The sequence below is a fragment of the Syngnathoides biaculeatus genome, chromosome 23 (genome assembly GCF_019802595.1).
Source record: "Syngnathoides biaculeatus isolate LvHL_M chromosome 23, ASM1980259v1, whole genome shotgun sequence".
Classification (NCBI taxonomy): Eukaryota; Metazoa; Chordata; class Actinopteri; order Syngnathiformes; family Syngnathidae; genus Syngnathoides; species Syngnathoides biaculeatus.
The window spans coordinates 9476647-9500953 of NC_084662.1; the positions used below are offsets into that span (position 1 = coordinate 9476647).

Sequence of the window (24307 nt, forward strand, 5' to 3'; positions counted from 1 at the left end):
CCAATTTATGTTGTCCAAATATATATATTTTTTTAATATTTACAATGTCTATTTTGATTTTTAAAAATAGACCAATTTTTAATCTTGAATTCATTTTTCCGCATTTATCATATATTTTCTTTTGCTAATATCAAAACAAGATATTATTCCTCCAACTTGCAAATAGATATTTTAAAAGTGATGTTTCATATTCGAGAAATGACATAACATACTGTACTTGGACTGTCCTTGCGTCACCTCTTCAAAGGATCGATTAAAAAATATATGCAAAACGGCGACGCCTGCGGGTGGAATTGTGGTATTGCTAAAAAAAAAGTGGGGCGATAAAAGGTGATCGGGCGCCCTCTTCTGGAAGATGGAGATGTTACAAGACTTTCCTTTGGGAGCAAGTAGTTGAACAAATTAGATTGGATCTAATTTGAATAATTGGATCACATATTTAAGGTTTTGTTATAAATTAACTTCATAAATGTGGGGAACTGTGTTGGAGGCCAGCCCCCCGCCCCTAAATGTTCACGCCGCATTGACAGTGTAAAGTTTTTCCACCCACTTTGACGCCGTAAAAGAGGGAGAGACGAGACAATGCTGAAACTTAGCTGTGATGTAAATAAAACAACCCCCCTCCCCAAAATAAACCTCTTCACCCCCCCAAGAGCCAAATTATACAGCTACTTCCTGGACATAACGTACCACCAAGTGAGTAGGGAATACCCTCCTCATCCTCCTCACTCTGCCAGTTTGTTTGATTTCTTAGAGTTCTTAATTGTTTACAAATATTCAATAAAAGAAATCACACGATTTTTAAAATACATGTAACATTTTTTTAAGTCGTTGAGGGTGGGAAGTAAGGTTGTCGAGCGTTTTACGACATTGTCGTTAAACGTCACCATACGGCAGCGTCGCAATGGCCTTTGCGGCGACAGCGCTTTGCGGCAGCAGGGAGAGCTCGAGGAGAAAGCGAGCGAATAACGTCGCCACTTCGCCTCCATAATCCGCCGAGTTTCTCCACTTCGGGCGCAGCGACACCCGGGGCCTTGTCGTATCCCCGCTTGGCGTCGTGAATGAGCTTGCGTCCGACGTTTCCCAAGCGCGAATCGCCACCTTGATGCGGTGGGATGGCCACAGTGCCGCCTGGGCCTAGTAGCGCACTGGCCGCATCCCCGGCTGAAAGTCCACCTTTCCCCGGGGCCGGAGGCGAGGACGGTGGGCCGCGTCGCGCCGGCGAGGTCCCCGCGTCGGGGAAGGCGCTCACCGAAGCCAAGCAGCCGGATAAGAGGAGGAAGAAGAAAAACATGCTAACTCGAGCTAGCCCGCCGGCTTTGCACCTCAAAATGCCGATCGGAGAGCAGCAGCAGCTCAACGGCTTGGCCGGTAGCCCCGTCGAGGAGCCGGGGGGACGTGACAATCCGAGACCGCCCGCGGACGACTGCGACAGCGGCGACGACGTTGACGGGACCCCGGCCGCCCCGAACAACACGGAGGACCGCCAACGTGAAGGCCCTCGCTCCAAAAACGGCCGCCGCTCGCCTCTGGTCAACAATAGCGTGAACGGGATGCCGGCCCGGACGAGAACTCCCGAGAGCTCCGGCGAAACGGAGCGACCCCAACCCCAGCTCCAGTTCCAGCCGCCCGCGGAGGAGCTGGCCCGGCTGGAGCTGGGCGGCTCGCCCGAGGAGGAGAGCCGCGACATTTGTTATGTGCGCTACGAGTCCGAGCTGCAGATGCCTTGGATCATGAGACTCATCACCAAGGACTTGTCTGAGCCTTACTCCATTTACACCTACAGGTACTTCATCCACAACTGGCCGCAGCTCTGCTTCCTGGTGAGTGTCACCCACCCCCCCGACCGAAACTGCACCACAGATCATACCCGAACTCTTATGACACCATGACTTGCCGTTCAAGCGGCTGCTTTATTTATTGTTATCCTCCTCGACTGCCTCAATAGAGCAACTGGTCTTATTTTACAAACTTTTCAGTCATCTGTTTTGTTATGCTATTCATTCGTGTCAAATATTCATCTGTGAGGTTTTTGTGGTCAACAAAAGAGCCTCAAGTCAGAGACTTGTTACTTTAGAATACATTGATTGCATAAAATGTCTTGTACTATTGATTTTTGTGCTCCACAAGTGGCAAATTTCAAATAGTTTTTGTTCATAGAAAATACAAAATGTCAACTTGTTCCCATGTCTTTTAAAGCAGCTGCATTTATCGGGCTGTTATTCATGCTCCATCCATCCATTTTCTTTTGCCGCTTATCCTCACGAGGGTTGCGGGGAGTGCTGGAGCCTATACCAGCTGTCAAGGGGCAGGATGCGGGGGACACCCTGAGCTGGTCGCCAGCCAATCACAGGGCACGTCGAGACCGACAGCAGTCGCACTCACAATCACACTTGGGGGCAATTTAGAGTGTCCAATTAATTTACCATGTTTTTGGGATGTGGGAGGAAACCGGAGTGCCCGGAGAAAACCCACGCAGGCAAGGACTGGGAGAACATGCAAACTCCACACAGGCGGGGCCGGGATTGAACCCGGGTCCTCTGAACTGGGAGGCCAACGCTTTACCAGCTGCTCCACTGTGTGCCGCTACATTCATCATCAAAAGCTCCAAAGTGCTCCGCAACTGATTGAATTTTGTGACACATTTTACGTGCTAACAAGCTGACAGTTTTGCGTCTTTCGACACGATGAACATTTTTTTGGTTTATAATTGGAACATTAGTGTACGGTTTCTTACGTGAAATGTCGTCCTACTTTTGGACCACACTTTCCATAGAATTCAAGCTCAACTCCCGAGTTGTCCCGACTGCCAAGAATTTATTTTTATATATGATAAAAGTACTTGGGCCACTTGTTTATCTGCTTTGTCCAGCACTCTTTTGTCGTTGCGACAATTGGCCCTCTGACACAACCAGTTAGACCACAATGTAACAACGTGCTGTTCTGGTCCACAGCGAGCTCCCTGACGACACAAACGTGCGCTTGCGACTGCGAAAAACAGAAAAACGGGCCACATTTATCGACTCATGTCTGCAGAAGTGTCAAACTGTTTTAGTCACGTCATCTTATGATTACATACTGTACACAAAACCTCCCTTGCAGTTGTTTGAAATCCAAATGAATATTAGTCAAAACGATTTCATTTGAGATCAGAAGTCAGCCTTAGCTGGACTTGATACGGGATCGGCCGGAGTGCGCGTGGAGTGGAAAAAATCGTGGTCAGGGTTCTGAGGTTTGACTTGCGCGATTGTGTTTTGGCAGGCCATGGTGGAGCAGGAGTGCGTCGGCGCCATCGTGTGTAAGCTGGATATGCACAAGAAGATGTTCCGGCGCGGTTACATCGCCATGCTTGCCGTCGACTCCAAACACAGAAGGAAAAGCATCGGTAAGGGGGCGGGTTAGGGTTTAAAAAAAAAAAAAACTCTTTGTCTACGATAAGGTTCAGTTCCCAAACCCAACTTGGGTACTTAAAGATCAAGTGTCATGCCTATAAACATTCTAAATCGATATTGTCATGAAAAATACATCTAACATTATTCACTTCAATGTCCATACAAAAAAATAAATATGAGCGGAGAGCACGTCATCCACGCGCAAAGTTGCGGAAGTCTCATTCGACGTCCAAGTGGTCGCCATATTGCCTGCAACATCCGTCCATTACGTCACGCCGTGACATTCACCACTGAAAACGGGCTGTGCCACCTATTATGGGACACGGAAGCGCTTTTCAAAGACGAGAACATCTCACAATCGAGTGAAGTGACCAAGGCAATATTACCCTATCCTTTCCAGCCATGTTTTAGATCAGCGGTCGGCAACCTTTGACACCGAGAGAGCCATTTGAACCCGGTTTCCACGGAAAAGAAAACACTGGGAGCCGCACATCTAAAATGGAAAAAAAAAAAACTTCTACTACTTTACCGCAGCATGTTTCTTATGAAATCCACGTGCTACAGAGAAAATTACATTTTATTCATTTAATGAACACATTTTGAACATTTTGAATTCTTGAAAAATAATAACAATGAATGTCTCTTTCAAATAAATTAAAAAGCCGAATTTAAATTGTCCATGTAGCAAACGAAAGCAGAAAAATGCCATGAGGCATCATCCCTATATCCATTTATCTTATCTAAAATGAAGATAACACTGTATATATTGCTTTTTCTTACCTTTACACTTTGTATAAACAACTATAGTGCGGTTATGTCTTATGAAGTGCTACGGAGAAAATTACATTTTACCGATGTAATGAACACATTTTGAATTCTTGAAAAAATAATAATGTCTGAATGTCTCTTTCGAATAAATTAAAAAGCTGAATTTAAATTGTGCATGCAGCAAACAAAAGGGAAAAATCCGTGAGCCGTCATCCTTATATCGCCTTGGGCTTTCAAAGTATGCGGCGGAGTTGAATTTGCAGACTTCACCCACTTCTTGAATTGATTTTTCGTCCGGTCAGCCTTCTGCATCAGTTCCGAAACAGCTTTTTTCCTCTCTTCTCCCTCTGGATATTTTTCAGCAAAGGCTCTGTGTGTATTGTTAAAATGTCTTGCGACATTTGACCGTTTATTGTTAGCCAGTTTTTCTCCACAAATTAGGCATACTGGTAGGCCACTCTCGCCCGAGGTAAATGCAAATGAATCTGCCCAGGCATCATTGAATGTTCTATTTTCTTGAGATATTTTTCTTTTCTTACATTTCTCCATTGGCTTTGCCGGGCTTGAAAGTCGCTCAAAATAGACGGCATTTCAGCGGGTATACCCGCTTCCGCAGTGTGACGTCTATTTTGAGCGACGACAAAATAATATCAAATAATTTAATTAATATTTTAATATTTCAAGATCACAATAATCTTCAAATTTAGAACTAAAATAATATAAAAACTAACACAAATAAAACACACTTCAATTAAATACAAAAAAAAAAAAAAATTTGTAATTTATTTTCCCAAGCCAATCAGAGCCGCATTATAAGGATGAAAGAGCCGCATGAGCCTCCGGAGCCGCGGGTTGCCGACTGCTGTTTTAGATGATATGCGGATCACTTGAAACAAACAACAGACTACCAGACTTTATGTATGAGTTTGCCCTGGCAAAGCCGTGCTCGGCGCCGACAGGTACATCGACACATTTAGCAGCCCTGATTTACGTGCGCGGGTCTTTTCTTACATTCAGAGAGGATTACGCCCCCCCCCCTCCAAACTACGACTTTTTTTTTATTTTTTTTTTAGTAGCTGCATACGCACCTAGCTGTCATTTGTAACCCACAAAGCTCTCGTCCTTTGCACCCGTGCAGTCCATTTTTTGCGAAGAACCGGGTCTTTTTGAAAAGTATGAAGCATGAATCCATCCTCCTGAGTGTTCGAACAATATCCGGCAATACAACGAGCCAGAATTTTGGGTAACACGAAGGAACAAAGAGCTTCCTTCCAGCAAGTAAAACTAGTATAAACATGCGAGACCGCTTGAGTGGGCGTCTGCTACTAACATCACTTCCTGCTTCTTCTCGAAAACAAATCCCTCGAGAGGATTTTCATGGCGGAAGTTAAAAAAAAAAAGCCATATACATCGAAATCATGTTTTATGGGGAAAAAACGGATGTGTCCATTCCGGCTACCTTTTTTTTCCCATTAATAACAGTAAAAATCATGCATTTCATGACAGTGGAGCTTTAAGTGGTAGCACATCGTGTGCTACCAATGACCTACGCTAACACAGTAGTAGTAAAGTCATACTTGCAGTCAATACTCGTACACAAGGTAAAACACGTTGTAGTGTATCACCAACCAACCCTAACGGAGTTGTCATGCCAGTCATATTTACTGTAGTAATTACACTGTAATGTAAAACAGTCAATTAAACGTGTAAATATTGTGGTGCCCGAGCTTCTTGTGCTGCGTAGCCGCGTATTCCAACGTCGGCTAGCAAACTTTCACTGCGCGCCGTTCAAAATGTGTTGCTAGCGTCATAAACCGAGCCTCCCCTGTATTCGGGTGAGAGAGTTTGTACTTTAACAGGAAGTGGAGGATGAGCAATTTCCCGGCCCGATGGAATTTTCACCTCAAAACAAAAAAATAGTTCTTTCAACATCATAAAGCTTTTGTTTATTAACTGCAGGCGATGTTTAATATTCTGACCAGGAGCTCCTCGTGTTGTGCGATACGGTTGCAATGCGCACATTTCGGACTGAGCACCGTAAATGTCACGTGTGCCCACTGCGTGTTCCCTTGATGTCAGCCGCGTCCTCCATCTTGTCATGTCATATCATTATCCAAGCCGCTTATCCTCACAAGGGTTGCGGGAAAGCTGGAGGCTATCCCGGCTAGCTTCGGGCAAGAGGCGGACTACACCCTGAAGTGGTCGGCAGTCAGTCGGACGGCAGATATCGACGCCATCACTGGGCGGGAATCGATCTCGCGCTGCCCGCGCCAAAGGCAGGCGTGTGTACCGCTACGCCAATCAGTGACCATCTTGTGTCCTCAGGTACAAATCTGGTGAAGAAGGCCATCTACGCCATGGTGGAGGGAGACTGCGATGAGGTAATCACGCGCTCTGACAACAAATCAACCCCGTTTTTTTCATTTTGTCATCCCCATGCAAAAAAAACCCCAAAAACATATCTGCCCGTTTCGGCCGCAGGTGGTCCTGGAGACGGAGATCACCAACAAGTCGGCTTTGAAGCTGTACGAGAACTTAGGCTTTGTGCGGGACAAGCGGCTCTTCAGATACTACCTGAACGGCGTGGACGCACTGAGGCTCAAACTGTGGCTACGTTGAGGGGGGGCCGCGATGGAGGACGGAGGGACAGGAGGGTACAGACCATCTATCAAGCCTGCCTGCCTCATTTCACTCTGTACACACACACATACACAACCAGTATGCACATATATATATGCATCCATACACACACACACACACATTATTCTTGCCCTCCAGAAGTTTCCATGAAGGCCCCTCTTCCTCCCATCATAAAAAGATTGAAGGGCCCTGGGGGGTTGCGAGGGTCTCAGGACGACCTCGATGACGTTTTTCGGCCTTCGGACTTTGGGCAAGGACGCATGGACGCAAGGAAAAACAAGTAAGCGATGGGGGCCTAAAGGACCCCCAAACTTAATGGTGGAGTTTATTTTTGTGTTTCTTTTTCAAATTCCTCGGAGGGGGTCACGACTGCATAGTTGGGTGCGGTTTGACTGCCTCCGATTGTGTATCAGTTTCCCCGTTTGTCCACTCGGTGGTGCTGTTTCTGCCTCGTACACCTCCAAGGACTGAAGCCTGTTTCAAGACGTATTTCTATTTCATGTGCGTGTCCCAAATCACTCCGCGAGCACCTCAAACGTCACCTCCACTTTTCAATTTTTTTTTTCTTTCCGCTCAAATCATCCCGGCGACCCGTGAGTTACGATTTTATGATAAATTCCCGCCATCTCCCTCACATCCAAATTCACTGCCAACCCCCCCCCCCCCCCCCCATGTACACCTCACCCAAAAAGGATATAACGACAATAGCACCGAACGATGAGTAAAAACGGGGATCAAATTGTGTAACCTATGCAGACGCAGACCGGTTTGTAAAATGTTTATTTGCTAAGAAATTATGGAAAATGTCTGGGCTCTGTCTCAAAATGTGTAATGCATGTTCCGCCCACTAACAGCCCCCCCACAATTCCAGTGAACAAACGTCCCCACATGTTTTGCTTTTGGCCCCGTTTAAGCACGTCTGCAGCCTTCTGCATCACAAATCTTTGTTTACATTCATCTCAATGTTTAAAAACAAACAAAAAAAGGAAACTATACAACAGTTCGTACAGTTGCGGTATTTTGTTTTGTTTTGTTTTCTTAAAAAGAACACAATTATTGTCAGATGCACTTGTTTGGGAATTGTTGTGCGCATGTCCTATTTTGCTTTCTCTGCGTTTATTTTGATTTTTTTTTCTTTTTTCATATTCAATTCCAAAAAGCCCCCCCCCCCCCCAAACACAACAAAAATACTTTCACTCTATGGAACGAAAACACAATTTCAAGTCAATTGAAAATATAATCTCAATTTACAACTACGATCCGGGCGCTGCTGAAGAAAAGTTATAAATGGTAATTATCAAAATAAAATTCCACCTGACTAAAGTATACATGTTTACAAACATAAGAACATTACAAGTTTATTCGAGACTAAGGAATCACTGTAAGGAATCATTTTTAAAATAATTATTTTATGAAAAAGACACAAAATTACAATGGGGATCACAAAGTATTTTAAAAATGTATAAAACAGAATTGAACTACTAATATGATGACATTTTGTACAATTTAAATGCAAATTTGAGAAATTCATAGCAGAAAAGTCCCAATATTTGGAAAAAGATTAAATCAGCGCAGTAAGAATAATTCTAAATTTCTGACGTAACGGCATTTTTCATAATCCTGTTAACATTATCGTGACAAAATCGTTATCGTTGCGATATGCTGTCAAAAGTCGTATGCGATATTAGAACATTGAGGGGGGCGGATTGTAATGCCAATGATTTATTTTTGTGTATTTTTTTTGGGGGGGGGCACTATGCGGAACAGTGGTGTTAACTATGTTGACGGTGCTATTCAAACCGTTTTCCGTGTGCCGATTTGGACAAAAGCTGGATTGGGTCAAAAAGCCCAATTATTTCCCTGACTTGTCCTCTTGCTATGAGCCAGGCGATGCCGTCTTTTTTTTTTTTTTTTTTTTTAAAGAGCATTGCGGCCTAAGCGCATCTTGAGTGAAAGGGCTTTGTTGTCGTTATTATTTAAAACAAACAAAAACAAAAAAATCCACCCGCTTGCTCGAAAGTCCTTTGTCCTCATTGGAGCCATCGATGGACCTCACACACACACACACAAATAAAAACATCCTCCGCCAAAAAAACATCCTCCGCCATCCATGCTGGGAAAAAAAAAAAATTCTTTCTGCATGTCAGACTTGTTTTACCCCCTGACATTCAGCCCCCCCCCCAACCCCCCGATTTGAATCTGGAAGATGCCTGATAGCTTTTATTTCATGACGAGAAGAGAGCGAAAACAAACAAAGAACACAGAAATAAATTATTTGATTTTTTTTTTTTAATGCTATTCTTGGTTTTTTTTTTTTTTAAATACGAGTCACAGTCCATTTGATTTTCTGAAATGTTTTATTTAGAGAAAACGCAAAAGGCAAAAAAGTTTTATTGCATTAACACCTGCACTTCAACATTGAACATACAAAAAATCTAAATTAAGTCTAATGAGAATAATCCCCCCCCCCCCCCCCAAAAAAATGTGATCAAGAACTCCATCTCATTAGATTATCGATGGGTAGTTACCTAATAATGATGACCTAATAACTAGTATTGCAAGTGTAAACAAAATGGCTCCCAACTGAGTAAAAGATGGAATTTACTTTTTTAAATTACAAAGTAATTTGTTCTTTTCTTAAAAAAACAAACAAACACCAAAGAGACAGTTGCTTTTGTTTTTATGCTACGTTTGTTCGACGCTAACAAAACAGTCACATTTACGATCCACACAAGGATGTAGATGACGTGTACAAAACGCTTCTGTTAACACAAAAAAAACTACTTTGTCCTTAGCCTTGTTAGCATCATAGCGAGCCTAGTAACAAAAGTATTCAAAACTAGTCGAGTTTTGGGAACGTCATAAACTCAACGATTTGGTTTGGTTTGTTCAGTCAATGTTGCACTGTTTGCCTTAAAATCTATTTCTTAACACTTGTTTTTTCGTTTTTATACATTAGTCGACAAATGAAACTTCTTTTTCTTCACATCGGCGACTCGCTTTGAAGGAAGCTAGTCCTGTTAGCATTTTAGCTAGCCTTACGTAAAAGTGTAAGACGGATAAATTGGTTCTGTTCAGCTACCAACTCGTGGTGGTCTTGAATGTTTTACCCCCCCCAAAAAACGACTTCATATCCTCATCAATGTTCTCAATGAAGTTATTTTTCTGTATTTAGACACAGCCAGGCTAGCTGTGTGGTCAAGCTAATATTCAGACATTAGCGTCCCATTTTGCTCACTCAGCTTCTCATCCCTTTTCCTTAAAATATGTTTGATACATAAATTTCTATTTACATTAATACATTTCCAAGTCTTTACCTTTTGTAACGCATTCTATTTTTTTCCTGTCATAATTGCATCAAAGAGCTATTTTGAAATTCCCAAGTTCCCCGGCAGTGTAGAGCTCTGTGACGTGATGGTAAAACCGATGTGGTTGTCATGGCGACATTAATTGGTTCAGTCTTTTTGGATCAGAACTCGTCTTCGGAGCTGTCCGCCAGCAGCATGGCCTGATCCTGCCGGCCGACGCACGTCTCACCCGGTTGCTATGGGTAACACAATTCATAGGGGGTTCACCGTGACCTCCGCCAAAGAAAAAAAATTAAAATTTTGGGCACACGAGCAAAGAAAGGATCAGCTGTTTGTACACTGCGGTGGGATGTAATTAATCGGTGTAAGATGTATTTTTCACGATTTACATTCCAATTGTTTTTTTGTTTTTGTTTCCCAATTAATGACAATTCTATAAATTGCATGCAATACTCACTCCAGTCCTCTAGGGGGTGGTAAATTGTTGTAAACTTGTTGACCCATCTAAAAATTTTTTTACAAAAATATACAAATCCCTCTAAATTAATTTTAGTGGGACATTTGCACCTCATTTCCGACACTTAGAGCGCTAAATTTTATTTTCAAGCTTTTTATGACATTTATAACTACTTATTGGAATTGGACAAATTATTATTATTATTTTTGCATGATCGCGCGAGCAAACACAACCGTTACCATCACCATCTTTGGCGGAGGTAAAGGTAAAGTTTTGCACACTGACCTCTGCGGGTCGGACCTTCCTCCGCTGGCGTTTGAAGCCGTCGCTCCTCCTGCGCTGGATCCTCCTCACGCTGTAGAGGGCGCCCACGAGCAGCAGCGCCCCGGCCATGCCGACGCCCACCGGGGCCAACATGCCCGAGACGTAGCCCGCCTGCACCGCGGGGAAAGGCGGCAAACGGGTCGCAAAAAGAGAGACACCGAGTCGAGGACAAGGCCGGTCAGGGGCGGCCGTTCGGCTCACCTTTTCTCGGATCAGCGCCACCCAGCTGCGCACTGCGGAAAAGACTCGACTTTACTGATAGGGTGAGCTCTTGTCATGTCCGTTTAAAAAAAATAGCGTGCAGTATTTTTATCTAGAAAAGAATATCTTTGCAATTGTGTTTTGCTGCAAATTATGATTATTTTCATATACTGTCCATGCCACGTTACATTTAAAACGTCATTTCACTTTGAAATGAATGGGAATGCCCTTAATCCGTTCCAGCCCCCCTGAAAAAAATGATTTAGCCATTTGAATTTTAATCAAGAGAAGTACTTTATATATAAAAAATACAATGAAAACAATTAAATAGTATGCAAATCATTATTGTGATGCTTCATTCTCAGCAGTAATAATCAATTTTCATGTTCATCGAACTACAAAAATAGTGAGATACTTTTGTAGTGATGGTGAATTTGTTTGTTGGATTATCCTAAAATACACAAGTTCTTGAAATTATACGTTATTAATCCAAATACAGTGTTATAATGTTTTAAAAGGTTGGACATCATAAGTTAAATTCTTTAAAGCGTCTTGTTTCAGGCCAATTTTATTTTGATCATTACATCAAATTAATTTACATTTGGATTTAAAAAAAAAAATGAAAAATTTCATACTCAGGCCTTGGTTGCGTTGCACCCAGACGGGAGGCGGCGGGACGAAACTGTACGGTGGCTCGGTCCGAGACGTCTCCGTGGTATCCTCGTCACTCTCCTCGTCCTCCGGCGACTCCTCGGAATTCTCGTCCCGGTCCGGATCGTCTGCGGACAAGCAAGCGGACCAGTTTAGTGACTTTTCGGCATGCCATTAGACATGTGAAGCCGCGCTAGTTTTTATGACCCACCTTCGAAGTCCTTCTCCTCCGGACCCCACTGGATTTCATCCGCAGGTGCCTGTGGTGTGTTTTTGAATCCAGACGTCTGCGCGGTGCCAAAACCTGAACGTCATAAAACATCATGACCTTCATTTTATTTGAGCAATTTTACAAATATTTTTAACTTCTTTCCATTCATCCGGAATACTTCCATTGAATATTATTTCTCGATTTTGTCCAATGGATACCAACTTGGATGGACACATTTATCAGAACAGGATGTACGAAAAAGTCTTGTGCCAGACACTGAACGGGAAGTCAGACATTTTGCTTTGAAGGGACATTTTTTGTAACTGGTCCCCGGACCGACCTGACTCTCTGCTGGCATCCGGGTGCTCGAGGTCCGGCGGAGGCCCGTCCGTCTCTGTGGCGAACGGCGACTGAACCGCCGATTCTTCCAGAGGCTCAAAAATGAGAGGCAGCGACTCGGACGACATGGTTCCCTCCGTGCTGTCGTCCGGGGAAGGCGGCGCCGCCGTGTTTGCTGTCGGAAAACACACGATAACAATATATTCACTTATATAATTCTACTCCGTTTCAGCCGCTTTCACAAGTACCTGATACACTGAAATAAGACTGATATCATCTCGATACCATATACTAATTATTACTTTTCTTCACAAAAAAATGGATAGTCTTTTTCTTCACGGTTTTGTTCCCTTTATCAACGCGAGCGATGACAGTCGCCCAAATCGATGGAAACTGAAAAGGCCGAGCGAGGCGCACGCACCCGAAAGTGCGACGTCGTTTTCGCTCTGCCGCGGGGCCACCGCGGGGACTAATTAACTTCTATTCCTGTCTGGAGCTTGCCATATGAAAAATATCATTAAAAAAACTGGTTCACTGACATGTAAGATAGGGAGTGTTAAATAATCTTGTCTTTCTCCAGGTAACAAAGTACAAATATTTTGGTACTTTCAGCTATCTGTACTTTATTTCTTTTTGTAACCACTCCCAACAATCCAAAACAGATACTGTATCCGTACTTTCTACTTCCTGCTTTGAGGAGGGATCCCAAAAATGCAATTATATCAAAGCTTTGTGCTCCTCAGTGGCAATTTTGAGGCTTTACAATTGAGTATTTTCTTCCGGGGTCGGGACGCCGTCTCTCGGCGGTCACGGCAGATCGTGGTGAGCTCAACCCGGACGGACCACAAAAGCGGAAAAAAAACTCCTCACTCTCATACAGAGAAAAAGTGTCAACCGTTTTCTTTGCCGCTTATCCTCACGGGGAGCGCTGGAGCCTGTCCCAGCTGTCGTCGGGCAGGAGGCGGTGTACACCCTGAACTGGTCGCCAGCCAATCGCAGGGCGCACGGAGACAGACGACAGTCGTACTCACAATCACAATTTAAAGCGTCCAATTAGTGCTTGTTTGCGGGATGTGGGAGGAAACTGGAGAACACACACCCAGGCACGGGGAAAACATGCAAACTCCACACAGGCAGGGCTGGGATTTGAACCCCCAGTCCTCAGAACTGTGAGACCTCTAACGCGGCCCACCGTGCTGCCCAACCTGTGTATACTACTGTAAAGCCAAAATACAGTAAGACGACTCAGTTTTTCAAAACAACACTGACACCCAGTGGGGTTTTGTAGATATTACTTTGTCCGAATGTTTGCGTCATACTGCCCCCGGTGGCCAGGTCGAGCACCCCGAGAAGGCGCCACAATGAATTAACAATGATGTACAAACTGTTGAATTTCTTAAAAACACATTCCAAAATTAATGTTGCTTACTGTATACGATTGAATTTCTTTTGTTCAAATATCGCGCCGAATTATCCTGAGAGCTGTTTCTAATATTTTGACCATTTCCAGACTGACCTCCGCTGGGCCCCGGGGCCTCCGTCCACAGGCTCTCCACGCTGTCCTCTTTGGGCATGCTATCAACCCCCATGTCGGGTAAAAAGGGTTCGGGCGGCGTGGGCACGACGGGGTCCTCTCGTTCCCACACTGTGGACGTCCGAGACTGGCGAGAGACCGGCGTGGGGATGCCACCACTGGATGGATTTAAAACCCCGGGGGAGGAAGACCACGTCGCGTCTTCACTCAGCCCGGTGCCAATGTCATCCATCGTGTCTCTCGGAGTCCTCCAGAACCTTTTGGGCTCAGCATCAGGACTCTCCCGGTTCTGCACCAGCATCCTCCGGGGTCTCCGTCCGAGCGAGGCCGCGGCCCCCTTTTCGATCTCCTGAACCGCATTTCCACACACGCACATGCAGACTCCGGCCAGGAGGAGGCGATGAAACGCGTCAGACGTCAACATCTTGTCACCTGTCAGCGCCTGCACATGAAGAAGAAGCGCTGCGATCGAGAAGAATCACAGTACCAATCTGGGCTACGAGTACCGCTGGAGAAAGGTTTGCTCCCTCTAGTGGTGTGCCAAAAACAATCACAGAAATATGAATACAATTTACAATTGAAATGAAATATGACCAAAGATAACAAAGCTTCCTGTTAAATTTAATCCATTAAAGTACAATTTTTACTCTTCACATTCACAACATGACAGTATTTACCCTGCATATATGTATTTGTTTTCAGGAAGATTTTTTTAAAAACAATTTTCCTTTAATTTATAATATATAATAATATAATTATTAATGAGCATCAGTTATTTGCAGGTTTGGATGTTTGCAGTCGGGTTTGGTGTACTGTACTTTACATTTCACAGTTCAGCATAGTGCGGATTAGTTGTATTTAACTTTTAAATCTTTGTTGAGTTAAAAAAATGTTTTGTTTTTTTATTTGATTGAAATATTTTTTCTGCTTTATTTAACCATAGTATTAGTTTATATATATATATATATATAAATACAATAAACATTTTAAAAATAAAATAAAACCTCTGTCATTTTGCTAAACATGGATCATTACGTTGTTTTTTTATTGTTGGTCTTTAATTTAGAACAAAATCAGTAAAGCTGAAATAAAATGAGGAAATCTTTTTCTACTCTTTATTTTAAACGTTAATGCATGTAAAATGTATAAACCAACCAATCGTGTGTAAAATGATGTGTTTTTTTTATGCGTTGCAATAATCTTTGGATTTGCTGTGTCATGGTTACCAAATCCGAGCTGAGTCACCGTTAAGCGTCAACAAGCGCAAATGATCAAACAACAAATAAATGATAAAAAAAAAAAAAGAAATTGAAAATAACCCCCTTTCCCCAGCTGAGGGTTTGTGGTGTGCAGCGTAAACAACTCCACACTGCGCTACGGAACCACTTCAATCACGTGAGCGATCCACTTGCGCGGTTTGTGCAATCTGGAGCACCCAAAAAAGAAGAAAACAGTGCACGTACTTACGTTGAAGAGTGCATGATGGACCGCAGAGGATGCAAAGATCGCGACGGGAATGAGGGGCTCCTGTGATGGGGGATCATGGAGACAGAAGAAAAACGAGAGGGGAGGCTCGGCTTGTTGTTTTTGCACCGGCGCGTCAGACGTCCTCAAGTGCGCCCACCAGTGTCGCCCTAAATCAGCCCGAAATGATGGAATCTGTCATTTACACTCCTTCTAGAAAGGTAGATTACATTGCTCAATACACGATTAATTAATAAATGACCACTTGATATAGTCTTCGCGTTGTGGTATTATCTATTTATTTGTGTTTTCTGTTCCCCCCTCCCCATGCATTTATTTCCGCACATGAGACCAGTTACCACTCCAGTCCGGTAGGTGGGAGTACGGCGTCAGTAAGATAGTTTGCCAACCGACGATAAGACAGTTCGAGTTTCTTCTGCGCTTGTATACTAAGATATTTAGAAATTATGTATGTGTGAATCCTGAAACTAATTCAATACCTTGCATTTTTTCCATTTGTATTTTTTACAGCATTTTGAACAGGCACCTTGCAGGGATGTCATCAGGACTGCCAGCAAAAAATAAAATCAATACATACACATTATGTATGCATAAATATACACAACACACAAATTTAATGCAATACGTGTGTACAGTAATACTGCTACTACTATACTAATTAATATAAAATGATGGAAACGCCGTTTAGTATGCAGATTAGGTTAAATATTAATTCGTAATGCTGCCCTTCGATTGGCTGGTTCAGGAAATGGATGGATTAATGGCGGTTATTTTGCATTTAAAATTAAAAATAATATGTCTGCAAATGTGAACGCGTGATTTTGAAATCCGGCCTCTAAATAAATAGTTTTGGATTTGAATGACTTTTTTTTTGGTCGCATTTTTACTCAGGCGCCCGTGCGTGACGTCAAGGTACCTCAAGACCCAACCCAGCCCAAATCGGAAGTCGAGCGATTTTACTGTGCAATATTTTCATTTCTTACAATAATGCGAAAAGAGAGCAAGGACGCCAATTAAAGCGACTATATAATACTTGAGGAATTTAAAATGCCCTTATTTGATGGTCTGGGTAGTGGAGCAGAGAAGACCGCCATCGTCATCGATCTGGGAGCGGCGTACACAAAGTGAGTGTTAATCTTTTATTCGGCTAGCTAACACAGCAAACGTCCTAGTGGGACGTAAATGATGTATTTATGTCTTCCATAGTAAACATAATATTGTACACAGGGCACTTTATTAAATAAAGATAACAAGACAGTCCTAAATTGTCGTGGGAGCTAACATAACACATTACATGCCTTTGTCAGGAACATGAAAACACAAAATCTGTACGCTTTAATATGTATATTTTTTTGTTTAAAGCATCTAGGTATGCGTATTTAAGTTGTACTGTAGTGTTATTTAACTGTACGTCATTAAAAAATATATACATTTATGTTGGAAGAAAACCCACTTCATGCAGATGTCTCAAACCGGATTAATCTAACTGCACAACAATCTTGCTCAAGGCAAATCACATGATGAAGCAGAAAACAAATACTTTTTCTGAGCATTAGTCCGGTGATGTCATTTTCCATGACTATTTTTTTTTTCCATTCCAGATGCGGCTTTGCAGGGGAAACGGGGCCCAGGTTCATCATTCCGAGCGAGATCCGCAAGCCGGGACAGCAGCAGGTAAGATGCGCATCTGGCGTCGTTTATCAATTTTATGTTGGTCTCGTACTCATTAGAAGCAGAAAAAAAATTATTCACAAGCATTTGGGATGTGAGAAAAAGACAGAGTACATGGAGAAAACGCACACAAGCATGTAAAGAAAATGCAAATGTCGGCTTCCTTGAGTAGCCTCAAAACATGCATCCAAATCCCCCTCCCCCCCCCCCCCCAAAAAAAAAAAAGTCAAAAGATGTGTCAGCCGGGCTCCAGCCCACCTGTGACCCTAGGGAGAATAAATTATATAAAAATTAGAGAGATATTGATCTGAGCAGACATTCTTCTGTCATTTCCTGGTTTGTGCTGGAGTCCGCTGTGATTGGCTGACCCGTCGCATTGTTTTCCCTTTCAGGCCACCAAAGTGGTTCAGTACAACATCAACACAGAAGAGCTCTATGTAATCCTAAAAGAGTTTATCCACACTCTGTACTTCAGGTAACGTACTGTTTTCTTTTGTTGTCGAAAAGAAGAAAAAAAATCAAGTTAGTTGACGTGTGAAACCTCTTGTAAACGTTTGCGAACATCAGACATCTGCTGGTGAACCCTCGCGACAGAAGGGTGGTCATTATCGAGTCCATCCTCTGCCCATCTCACTTCAGGGAGACGCTCACCAAGGTTTTCTTCAAGCAGTTTGAGGTACAACGTCATGATAATTCGCCGCAGCGACCTGAGGACGTTTCTCAGCGTTATTATTATTTTTTTTTTAACGGCAGGTGCCTTCTGTGCTCTTTGCGCCGAGCCACCTGATGGCCGTCATGACGTTAGGCATCAACTCGGCCCTGGTGATGGACTGCGGCCACGCTGAGACGCTGGTGCTGCCCGTATCCTTCCGTCAAAGAGAATTCTAATGTTTGGGACTCGCGTGTGCGTATGAGAACTTCTTAACTCCACCGTCAGGTGTATGAATGCACTCTGATCCTGCCTGCTTGGGAGGCTTTGCCTTTGGGTGGAAAAGCTATCCACAAGTGAGAAGCTTTGATGGACTGTACAAATTACATCATTCTCGATGTTGCACATAGAATTTATCCCATTTACGTCGTTGCATATGTTTTTTTTTTTTTTTTTTTTTAGAGAATTAGACGGACTCCTTGTGGAACAGTGCACCGTGGACACGGACACCACCACCGGACAAAGCGTACCCGCCGTCATCGGTATGAAACTCTTTTAATAGCCAATTTCACGCAGAATTCCGGCATTTATCCCTCACGTGCCTTTGAAACGGAACCATCGGAAGGCTGAAACAAACTGTGTGTAAGAGCAAAATGGGGGAAAGTAGCAAAATGGTTCAACTGCGGTGCCTGATGGGTTTTTTACTACCGCCAAAGGTGTCAAACAAGGGCTTTAATCTATTCCTCTTGTTGGAAACCTACTGTTTTTACATATTACTGACATGGAAAAAGGAGTAAAACCGCATTTTACATGCACAAAAGTGCCTTGAGATATGAGAGACTCGGCTTGAAATTCCATCCATCAATTTTCTTTGCCGCTTATCCTCACGAGGGTCGCGGGGAGTTCTGTCAACGGGCAGGAGATGGGATACACCCTGAACTGGTTGCCAGCCAATCGCAGGGCACATGGAGACAAACAGCCACACTCACAATCACACCTATGGGCAATTTAGAGTGTCCAATTAAATGTTGCATGTTTTTGGGATGTGGGAGGAAACCAAAATACCCCGAGAAAAGCCAACCTGGTATTGAACTCGGGTCCTCAGAACTATGTGTGTATAGGCCTGCGCTTTACCAGCTGATCCACCGTGCCCGGTTATTTTATTATTTTAAGATGCAATGACCGTCGGAGTATGTGCAAATAGAGGAAAATGCGGTAAAACCGGACGAGATTTTCCCTTTTTCGAGCTGAGAAAGGTCTGCTCTGAAAAATGCGTCGTGAAGCCGAGGTGGCAAATGCACGATGAGACAACGTCTATTTTTAAAATTTCATTTTGACTCACCTTCATCGAGGACGAAAGATAATTCTGTATCTTAAATAGAGGGAGCAAAATATTCAGCTGTCAGGATGCATTGCAAAAGGTATTGTGCAAGGAATAATTGAAACCGAGATCACAGACGGGGATATCATTGCGAATTAAAGGAAAAAAAATGAAATAAATTTGGACGCGGCCTTTCAGATTTATAGTTCTTGGTATGGGTAGCAATTTTATTTTTTTTTTAACTGCTGTGGTTTTTATTGAGCATTTATCCAGTCCAATGTCATTCCCATTGCCTTTCCCTGCTCAGGCACCATTCCAGAGGAGATCGTGGAGGACATTAAAGGTGGGTCCGTTCTTTGAAAATGAAGATTTATTATTATTATTTATTTTTTTTTTTTTTTAAATACACACCAACGTTGTTTGCCGCAGTGAGAACGTGCTTCATCAGCGACCTGCAGAGAGGGCTCAAGCTCCAGGCGGCCAAGTTCAACATGGACGGTTCCGCTGAGGTGAGGAAAATGTCAGAAACCCGCAAAGAAAACACCCGAGTACGACGTCGTCTCCTGTTCTCGTCCGCAGCGCCCGGCGCCGCCTCCGGACGTCGACTATCCTCTGGATGGGGAGAAAATCCTGCATATCAAAGGATCCATCAGGTGAGAAGAGGAAATATATCCACGCGTTAATTTTGTCAGACTTTCGAACTTTACTCCATTCCTCTCCTCGCAGGGACTCTGTGATGGAGATTCTGTTCGAGCAGGACAACGAGGAGAAAAGTGTGGCCTCGCTCATACTCGACGCCCTAGTTAAGGTACGCCGGGAGAAAACTCTTGAATGGTCGCAGCTAATTATTGAGCCCAGCGGAGCTTCAACGCCCTTTTGCGGGATGCGCCGCTCTTCCAAGCGTACACGGGGGGGCTGGATTTCACACTTGTTTCCATGGAGACGCGCAACGTTCTTCAGTGCTTTTGTTACAACACAGGGGAGTCGAAGTAGGCTACACTAATTAATTGTGCCGCCGCGGAGCCACAAAAGGGATCTGCAAAACTGGCTGGAATGGAAATATCATCATGTCATCTGAGAGACGTCGAAAATAAAAAAAAAAAAAAAAAAAAAAACTCCATTTATACACAAGTGACACAAAAAAAGTTTTTGGTTTAATTTAATTAAATAAATTAATTTTATTATATCTATATATAATTGTATAATATATATTAAAATATTATTTTAAAATACATTTTTACATTTAAAGAAAATTGCCATTTTTGCAAGCAGTGCGAAAGGGGCTTGTTCCTCCTTTTGAAGCCCGAAAATTGCGGGTTGACTCCCCACCGCTTTTATTTGATTGCGCATTTTACGATTATGCCACACATTTTTCTCTTGGGCCATCACAGCACAAATGGCGAATTGTCTTCCCGCGTTGGTTTAGTGCCCCATCGACACGCGCAAAGTGCTGTCGGAGAACCTGGTGGTGATCGGCGGCACGGCCATGTTGCCGGGCTTCCTCCACCGGCTGCTGGCCGAGATCCGCCTACTGGTGGAGAAGCCAAAGTACCGCGACGTGCTGGCCAGCAAGAGCTTCCGCGTGCACTCGCCGCCCGTCAAGCCCAACTGCACCGCCTGGCTCGGAGGTAAGAAATTAATAGAGTACTTTTTTTTTTTTTTTTTTTTTTTTTTTTTTAAACGATCATAATTTCCGGCCTATTAGCCGTGACTTTTTTCCACACGCTCTTAACCCTGCGATTTATGCGGTGATGCGGCTAATTTGTGCATTTTTTTCTAACGGTCGCAAGGGGGCACTCGACCGGAAAAGATAAGAGTAAGACAGGTGGAATATATGTGCCAAGGAAGTGACTTTTACCAGCGTGACGGTCTGAGCGCTCCTGGTGCTGAAAAGTCTCCTTGTGAATTATTTGTGTGCATTAATATATGTGCATGCGCGTATATTTTGTAAACACCGCCATTCACGCTTCAACATTTGCCATTCCACAGCTTGTCGCAGAGTGTTCACATTCGCTATGGACATCTCGGAAAGACGAACACAGCGAACGTACATATATGTGTGTATCTTTTTATCAAATTTTGTTTTATGGTTAGGGTTACGATATAACATATGCTAGCAACCTCTATGAAGAAGAAGAAGAAGAGGAACCATGAGACCAGGGGATTTCCCAGTAAGCGTCTACTACGTACCCAGAGTTCCCCTGTTCGTAACGCATGCGCATTCATCACAAGGAGACTTTTCAGCACGGGGGAGCGCTCAGACCGTCCACCGGTCCGGCCCTGTTCGCACTGCGCTAGCGTGTTACTGCCGGGTCTCAGCGATTTAGTTATTTATTTATTTTTACCGGTATGTTTTTTTTTTTTTTGTTAGCGCGGCGTACTGCCTTTCTTTGTAGTACGTATGTACCAAATGGTATTTCCTTTACAAATGTACTGGGTGAGGCTTATAAACAGGTGCGCTCCGTAGGGCGGGAATTACGGTAAAATCGCATTTTTTCTTTGAATTTCTACTAGGCGCCATCTTCGGCGCGCTGCAGGACATCCTGGGCAGCAGGTCGGTGTCCCGCGACTACTACAACCAGACGGGGCGCATACCGGACTGGTGTTGCCTGAGTACGCCGCCGCCCGAGTCGCTGTACGAACCCGGCAAGACGCCGCCCCCCCTCATGAAGAGAGCCTTCTCCACCGAGAAGTAGAACACGTACGCCGCCAAAACAATTGTACTCCATCTTAGAATGACAACCCCGCTAGCTTGTAACATTTCCACGTACGGTTCATATTTCAGGACCCACCCAAATTCCAGTGTTAAAACACTAAAAAGGTTTTATTTAGCTTTTTTTTATATTTTTAAGAGGGGTGGGAAAAAAAGTTACATTTATTTATTATTTTTGGCACAGGTGGTGTCTGTCCAAGTCCACAATTAAAGGCTTCCTGCACATATGTACGCACATTTGTGTTCTCAGTCATTCCATCCCAGTCTTAAAATTGAAGATATTATGGTAGGAAAAATTTAACCACAATAAATTGTTGTATTCCCCCGTCACGCGTGTTTTGGTGTGTGTGGGTGTAACATTGGCAAGCATGGCGTATACACCAGAGAGGCAAATGAGACGCGCGCTTTCATCCATCTTTGTTACGGTGACAGCAGAGGCCGTTCTCGGGAACACGGCGGCCCAATTAGGCGACACGCCTTGAAAAGGCATCTGGACGCTCATAATTAATGGACGGGCTGCCCGCGGCACATCCTTTTCAAATGACAAGCCGTACAAAAATTTAGAGCCCCTGTGGAAACAAAACTGCAGCTGCTTCAATATATATATATATATATATTTTTTTTACCCAGTTCTGGACCCAACTACGTAAAAAATAATCTTGTTTTGGAAACACTATCTGAGGTGCTCGTGTTGCGGTATTGTTAGTTTAAAAAAAAAAAAAAAATGATGGATGCAAGTTAAGGACGCCAGAGGGCGTTGTTTCCCCTTCGGCACCACAGTCGGATCATGTTTGTCGCGTGCGTAAAGATGAAACTAAGTGAAAGGGTGACACGATGGAATGTTTGTGCTTTCTTTGTCCCCCACGATTGAACCTCGCGGGACTTTCCATGGCGTCAGCGTCTCCTCTGGGGGGGAAGGAAGCAAGTTGAGTAATTCACATGGCAGAGAACCTTCAAACATGTTGTCTTCCATTGTGTAGAAAGAATATCTGCAGTGTAAAAGTTGGTTTGTAGTAATTCAAAATACAAAAAAAAAAAATCCCACGTGGACTCCTTTCAATCTTTTATTTCCACAAGAAAATGTGTGGTAGGGTAAAAATGGCTTGTTCCCACCTACGGGAAAATTGCCATGTGCCGTCTTTCCACAATGTTCCTACGACACAGTGACATTAAGTTTTCCCATACTCTACTATTACTATTTGATTTGGGGTGATCACTGATTTTGCATGATACCAATACATAACATGCATATGAGATGCTTTTTATTTTTTAAACCATAGGAGTTTACCACCCTCACCCCCATCCATCTTTTTTTCCCGCTTATCCTCACGAGGGTCACGGGGAGAGCTGGAGCCTATCCCAGCTGTTCACGGGCAGGAGGCGGGGTACGCCCTGAACTGGTTGCCAGCCAATCGCAGGGCACATGGAGACAGACAGCCGCACTCACAATCACACCTAGGGGTAATTTAGAGTCTCCAATGAATCCATGTTTTTGGGATGTGGGAGGAAATTGGAGTGCCCGGAGAAAACCCACGCAGGCACGGGGAGAACATGCAAACTCCACACAGGCCTATGAGGCCAACACTTTCCAGCTAAGCTATCGTGCCACCCACCCTCACATTCTCCACTCCAACATTTTTGACTCTTGGAGTGTGTGGCTTTAAATGTCAACTATTTCAGACTCGGCAAATGAGAGTGTAATTAACTGTTGCTAGCTCAGGTTAGTTAGTCTGCTAACTGGTTGCCTGGACATCAGTTGTGGCTGTCACGGCTAGGGTGTTAATGCGCAAATGTGTTTATTTTGTAGCCGTTTAGTCTACTATCGCAATGCTAACGCGGTGCTATAACGCTTTAAACAACAGGTTGAACACAAACAGTGCAGCAACATACAGTGACAGACAAAAAGACTACTACTCAGTCATAAATAATGTATTCTATGTGAAGAATGACTAATATTAGTCTCTCACTGATGAGTTGAGAGGACGTCTTGAACAGTATTTCTCTTATACTGCCCCCGGGTGGCCAAGGCAGGCACAGTGGTCTTTCAAATTTATGTCGTGTGACGAAAAAAACGTTTAAATATTCATGTAATTTTGCACTATTTCTTTAAAAAATGAAAACTTAAAAAAAACACTGATGTGGGAAATAAAGTTGTTAAAATTCCGGTTGTACAAAAAGGGTCTTTTTTTTTTTTTTTTTACCGCCCACTTAGCCGGAAATCGATCCCTTTTTATTGACCGCATTTGCAGTTGCATTTCAATGATTGACTCGCGCTTTTACTGCCGCAAGTTGAGCATGCCTTATTATGTAATAGGCCGCAAAATGACACGACGGCGGCTTCCCCGATGGCGGACGAGATAGGCTTGTGTTGCGCGAGTACACTCGGTCCAGTCGGCCTCCCGAACACGGTGTACTCGATCCGCCCCGCGTCGGGCACCAGTCACGTTTTTCAGCTGCTGGCCGCTCTGGCCAATCAGCAGCTCGGAACCACACCGCGTGGGCGGACACCTAAGGTGACGTCAGCGTGACTCCGAAGGAAGCCGCGCCCCGTTTTTCCTAATAAGGCAAAGTCGTCTGGGTCATGTTTCCTGCTTTGGTGGCGTTCTCGTCGTGTCGTTTTTTAGCAAATTGACGCAAAAAGCG

General features: G+C 43.8%; 3 protein-coding genes across 8 annotated transcripts; 2 read left to right on the plus strand and 1 right to left on the minus strand.

Annotated features, from left to right (window-relative positions):
* Positions 1–843: 843 nt before the first annotated feature.
* Positions 844–7300, plus strand: naa30 (N-alpha-acetyltransferase 30, NatC catalytic subunit). 2 transcript variants are annotated; one of them, XM_061813017.1, is made up of 5 exons: positions 844–1823; positions 3262–3385; positions 6486–6541; positions 6642–6814; positions 6939–7300. In XM_061813017.1, the coding sequence occupies exons 1-4, from the start codon at positions 1116–1118 to the stop codon at positions 6777–6779; spliced, it is 1026 nt and encodes a 341-aa protein (XP_061669001.1). In that variant the 5' UTR covers positions 844–1115; the 3' UTR covers positions 6780–6814; positions 6939–7300. The 2 variants fall into 2 exon arrangements, with proteins under 2 accessions (XP_061669001.1, XP_061668999.1); XM_061813015.1 differs by having other exon boundaries at positions 845–1823; positions 6642–7300.
* A 1872-nt stretch (positions 7301–9172) lies between these two features.
* On the minus strand, positions 9173–15424 carry LOC133496911 (armadillo-like helical domain-containing protein 4). 4 transcript variants are annotated; one of them, XM_061813012.1, is made up of 7 exons: positions 15293–15423; positions 13808–14267; positions 12293–12466; positions 11953–12045; positions 11726–11869; positions 11091–11122; positions 9173–11000 (listed from the first exon to the last, which is right to left on the minus strand). In XM_061813012.1, exons 2-7 carry the CDS (start codon positions 14247–14249, stop codon positions 10698–10700), a joined length of 1188 nt encoding a protein of 395 aa, XP_061668996.1. In that variant the 5' UTR covers positions 14250–14267; positions 15293–15423; the 3' UTR covers positions 9173–10697. The 4 variants fall into 4 exon arrangements, with proteins under 4 accessions (XP_061668996.1, XP_061668995.1, XP_061668994.1 ...); XM_061813011.1 differs by having other exon boundaries at positions 9173–10344; positions 10851–11122; XM_061813010.1 differs by having other exon boundaries at positions 9173–11122; positions 15289–15424.
* actr10 (actin related protein 10) lies at positions 15392–21891 on the plus strand. Of its 2 annotated transcripts, XM_061813013.1 has the most exons (15): positions 15392–15510; positions 15645–15660; positions 15821–16434; positions 16912–16984; positions 17374–17456; positions 17549–17657; positions 17735–17842; positions 17919–17986; positions 18093–18172; positions 19259–19294; positions 19381–19460; positions 19531–19604; positions 19678–19759; positions 20378–20579; positions 21466–21891. In XM_061813013.1, exons 3-15 carry the CDS (start codon positions 16358–16360, stop codon positions 21645–21647), a joined length of 1254 nt encoding a protein of 417 aa, XP_061668997.1. In that variant the 5' UTR covers positions 15392–15510; positions 15645–15660; positions 15821–16357; the 3' UTR covers positions 21648–21891. The 2 variants fall into 2 exon arrangements, with proteins under 2 accessions (XP_061668997.1, XP_061668998.1); XM_061813014.1 differs by lacking the exons at positions 15392–15510; positions 15645–15660 and having other exon boundaries at positions 15817–16434.
* Positions 21892–24307: the final 2416 nt, after the last annotated feature.